General features: G+C 38.1%; 1 protein-coding gene across 1 annotated transcript; it reads left to right on the plus strand.

Moving 5' to 3' along the window:
* Positions 1-212: 212 nt before the first annotated feature.
* LOC126612627 (rhamnogalacturonan I rhamnosyltransferase 1-like) lies at positions 213-3,778 on the plus strand. Its single transcript, XM_050281091.1, has 8 exons — positions 213-1,204; positions 1,506-1,573; positions 1,688-1,773; positions 1,887-2,040; positions 2,134-2,423; positions 2,524-2,728; positions 2,812-2,969; positions 3,164-3,778. Exons 1-8 carry the CDS (start codon positions 901-903, stop codon positions 3,408-3,410), a joined length of 1,512 nt encoding a protein of 503 aa, XP_050137048.1. The 5' UTR covers positions 213-900; the 3' UTR covers positions 3,411-3,778.
* The last annotated feature ends 1,217 nt before the right edge of the window (positions 3,779-4,995 follow it).

Below are 4,995 nucleotides of genomic sequence, written 5' to 3' on the forward strand. Positions count from 1 at the left end.
TTGAAAAAAACAAAAAAAACAACCAAATTACTTTGGTCATACGGCAATACAACTGCAAGTCTGCAAGTGAGTAGATTATCCATTAATTGTAGCGCAAAAAATGAAACAAAATAAGATGACTTGTAACTAGATTCTGGTTATAAAATCCACTTCCCAACCAACTACTACAATCTAAAAAAATAAAAATAAAAGATTGTAGTCTCAGTCTTTCAAATAAATCATAATTATGTAAATAAAGACAGCAAATAAATAAATGCAATGGGGATAAAAAGCTGAGCAGAATTATATTTCCATTTAGTGTTCTACTTTTGCTTTGTCTGCTATGAACGCTTTCTCTCCAGCCTCGATTGTTGCCTTTTTTTCTGTTTCAGTTTCTCATTGAACCTTCTACGACTCTCTTTCCGACACCCACATTCTTCATAATTTCCGGCGGCCCTCGCCGGATTCTTGGCCGAAATATCACCGGAAAAGCAAAGAGCAACACGAAGTGAGTATTGGGTTTGTGGAGATTGATCATAAAGTTGCATTCTTTGAACTCTTTCGAGAATTTTACGGTTTTTCCTTTCTGGGTTTTGATTGGTGAAGCTTTTCAACAATGGCGGAAACTTCATAGCTGTACGGGGTGAATAGGGTTTTTGGGGTGGTTCGAAGTAAAAATCTGAGAGTTGGGTTTTGATTATTTTAGTGCCGGACTTCACCAGAAACACAGAAACAAGAAAGTTTTAATCTTCTTTTTTTTTTTTTTATAATTATTTCGAGGTGTTTCGGATATGTCAATAACTATTGGATCTTCCATTGACATTTATCTGTGAAAGATTCTGTGTTGAATTGCAACAACTCTGGTGCTTGACTGGTTGAATGATCAGTTGAAAAATTGCACGAGTTTTTTAGACCGTTAAAATGTGCAAAGGTGAGGACTTTGAGAAGTGTGATTACAGAGAAACAATGAAGGTGGGATTTAAGTTGATGGGGAGAGTTGAAAGGTTGAAAAGCTCAGTGTTGAAGGTGAACTCATGGCTGCTGATCATCCGGGCGATCGTGACGGCGTTGGTGTGGGCGTCGGCAGTGCAGCTGGTTGGGATTTGGTTGATTAGGGGGCCTAGTTTGTTCAATGTTTGGCCTCCTTGCACTCACTTGGAATTGCCTGCTCATGCTGTAGAATTGACTAATAAGCTTCCAATGCCAATTGCTCTCCCTCCAAAAAGTAAGTTTCTGATCTTGTTTATGTAGATCTTGATCGCTTTTGTAGTTAATATTTCCGCGCACACATGTTTATTTCTCCTTTGATTCATTCAATCCAAAGATAAGAAGTAAACAGGTTGTGCGGGGCGAGAAAAAATGTGTGCGGAAATTGTTTCCCCTTAGAGAGCTGATGTTTGAGGGAGTTCGAATTGTCATTCTTTGGTATCATTTTAATCAGCTGCTGTGCATGCTAATTTGCTTGGTTCAATAAAATTTGAGATTTTTCAATATTGTTTGTTAGTTCTGAATCACTTTAATTCCAGGGGTTTACAAAAATAATGGCTATCTCATGGTTTCTTGCAATGGAGGACTGAATCAAATGCGAGCGGCAGTGAGTTCTAGCCACTTCATCACAATTCTGGACATTCTTACCTTCAGTTTTGATGTTTTATTGGGGTTGTCTCCCACCACCATGTTATTTTACTCACTGCTCGATTTTACGCAGATCTGTGATATGGTTGCAGTTGCCAGATACTTGAATGTCACCCTTATAGTTCCTGAGCTGGATAAAAACTCCTTTTGGGCTGCGAGGTAGGTCAATTTGTTTTCGAGTAAAATTATGAGGAATCGATGTTCTCATTGTAAATTCCTTAATCTGAATAAGGAAAATTCTCAGTTCTAAGCATGTCCCCTTGTGTTGGCAGTGAGTTTCAGGACGTTTTCGATGTTGATCATTTCATTGCATCGTTGAGAGACGAGGTTCGGATATTGAGGATATTGCCACCAAAGCTGAAGAAAAGACCTGCATACTCGTTGCCACCAGTTAGTTGGTCTAACATGTCCTACTACCTTCATCAGGTTGGTTCGAATTCGAGCATCATTCTCTTTCCTTTTCAGTTTATATGATCATTCTCAGCAGTTGAACTAACTTCTGGAAGTGTTTTCCTACAGATCCTGCCTCTGGTGCAGAAGTATAAAGTAGTACATTTGAATAAAACCGATGCTCGAGTAGCTAACAATGGGCTACCTCTGGAGTTCCAGAAGCTGCGCTGCAGAGTTAATTTCCATGCTCTGAGATTCACTTCCCAGATAGAGGAAGTCGGTAGAAAGCTTGTCGGAATTTTGAGAGAAAAAGGCCCTTTTCTGGCTCTTCATCTCCGATACGAAATGGATATGTTAGCATTCTCTGGCTGCAGTCATGGGTGCAGCAATGATGAGGTAGAAGAACTCACAAGAATGAGGTAATAGTCCTTTTTCATTTTGTTTCTTTTCGCACATCGATATTTACTAGTTTTTCGCTTAGAAACATCTTCTAATTATGGGATTATTACACGTTGTTAGATATGCTAATCCCTTGTGGAAGATAAAGGACATAAATTCTGAAACAAAGAGGCTAGAAGGTTTGTGCCCACTAACACCAGAGGAAACTGCTCTAGTATTGGTTGCACTCGGTGTTGATCACAATGTCCAGATTTATATTGCCGCTGGAGAAATGTATGGTGGAAACAGAAGGATGGAAGGTTTGAAAGCTGCTTTTCCGAATTTGGTAAGTAGAAGGGAGAAGAAGCAAACCTTTTCAACAATTATACATCATAGGACTGACATAACAGTTGAACTTTTGTGCAACAGGTCAGAAAAGAGACGCTGCTGGAGCCTTCGGATTTGAGGTTCTTCCCGAACCACTCTTCCCAAATGGCAGCATTGGACTATCTAGTCTCCCTAGAGAGTGACATATTTATTCCTACATACGATGGAAACATGGCTAAAGTTGTCGAAGGCCATCGCAGGTAAATGCATGTTCAATCTTTTGAATAACCTAGTGCTTTTTTCAAATCCCCATCTCCGTAGATTACAATAGTTCAGAACATCGTCAAACCTAGTGCTCTTCGGTTTTTAGGAAGATAAGGTAAGATCTGTTGTTAATTTCAGATGATATTCTGATCTGAGACGTACGTTTCTCCTCGGATTTTTCTTGTTTCAGATTCTTAGGTTTCAAAAAGACAGTTTTATTGGACAGAAGGCTACTGATTGGATTAATAGAACAATTCAGCACTGGCTCATTGAGCTGGGATGAGTTCTCCTACATTGTGAAGGAAGCTCACGCCAACCGAATGGGGAGCCCGAAGGAGCGAGTTTCAGTCCCAGATAAACCGAAGGAGGAAGATTACTTCTACTCAAATCCACATGAATGTTTGCAACTGTTAGATGGACCCTTGAGAACCACATGATCAAGGCATGCCAAAAATATGGGTTTTTTGTCTCCAAAATTATATGCATTTGTGGCATTGAGAATTTTGTTAGGCACTGGTTTACTTTATGATTGTGGTCTAAGTTAATACAGAAGGGGATAGGTTTAATTTACATAAAATAGGGTTGGGAGGTTGATCTTGGAGGCTCTGCTTTGGGGAAGGGCTTAGAACACTTGTTTGACGTTTTTAGAGTGCATGTAAGTCTCTCTCCTGCGTCGAGAGCTCTTGATCAAAAGCATTTGGGAAGATATATAGAATTTTCATTAATAAATTAAGTTTTATGGAGAGAACTCCAAATAAGATCATTGTAATTAAACAAGGGGGAATATAGTGTATTTTCCTCAAAATCTCTCCCTCATACTTGTGTGAGCATCATTCTTTTTTCAACAAATATTCACCTATCTTTCTCTCTCTAAATTAATCTAGGGTTGATGAAATTGAGATCTCTCCTAATCTTTGTCCGAAGTCCGCGGACCAAGAGATCCGGACCACTCATTTAAAATCTTATAGCCTCAATTTGTTCATCCCGCTAACTCATCTCATAAATAAGAATCCAAATTTCTCTCCTCTTTTAACGGCCCAAATTTTTGAGCACGTGAACTTCGTACCTGAAATCCGAAGAGGGTCTCAATTCGTGTTGATGAACTAACCAATGATCATATCATCTGAATGATGTTAATTCCATAAAGAAAATAATTAACAAAAACTTCAATTACTTTTGGGATAAAATACAAAAAAAGTTAACTTGATGAATTAGGCATGCCTAAACAAGTAAGATTGGTGGGGCCTAAAGTCTCAAATGAATACAGCAGCATGGCATCTGGAAAGCTGATATTTAAGGTGTGGGGTTTGGGCAAATAATCCGCATCATTTCATGTCTTTAATTACTAATTAGTTAAGGAGTTGGCACCGAACCTTGTTTCCTCCTTCATTGTCTAGTTTTTCGGTTATGCATTTGGTTGTTTAGTTGCCATCAAATAAAATATATTCATTATTGTAGAAGTTAGAGTGCACCAACTCCATGCTTCTATCATATAAACAAATATGAATAACTTTTATGTAACGGAACGTCATTGTAGCTGTATCTTAAGATAATTATAGACTAGTTAAAATATGATACCGTATGATTATCTTACGATACTGCTAAAAACATGAGAGTGCATGATTAGCTTGAAATATTATTACAAAGCATCTCAGTGTAAGTTTTCTCTAAACAAATGTTCTTTTTAAAACATCGTTTTGGGGGTTTTAGTCAGAACTGCCTCATAGCATGAACCGAGATCAAAGATTGTTGGATGTTTAGTCGTTGAATTCGTAACTAAGAATTCAACGATTATGAATCTCAATATATGGTATGATCCAGTCTATTCTAAAGTCTTCTTTTAATTTGGATTTAGAGAAAGAAAGTGAAGAATAAAGAAACAATGTTGGTTGCAATGAGTGATCCAAGAAAACTTGGCGTTGTTTTTCTACTTGTGGTCTTCCCACTGACAAGGGAGTAATTCAAGCACTTAAGTTAAACGTAGCTTTCAATGCACACAGACACAACCACTTCCAACGACAA

This window comes from Malus sylvestris, chromosome 17 (genome assembly GCF_916048215.2).
Source record: "Malus sylvestris chromosome 17, drMalSylv7.2, whole genome shotgun sequence".
In the NCBI taxonomy this organism is placed as follows: Eukaryota; Viridiplantae; Streptophyta; class Magnoliopsida; order Rosales; family Rosaceae; genus Malus; species Malus sylvestris.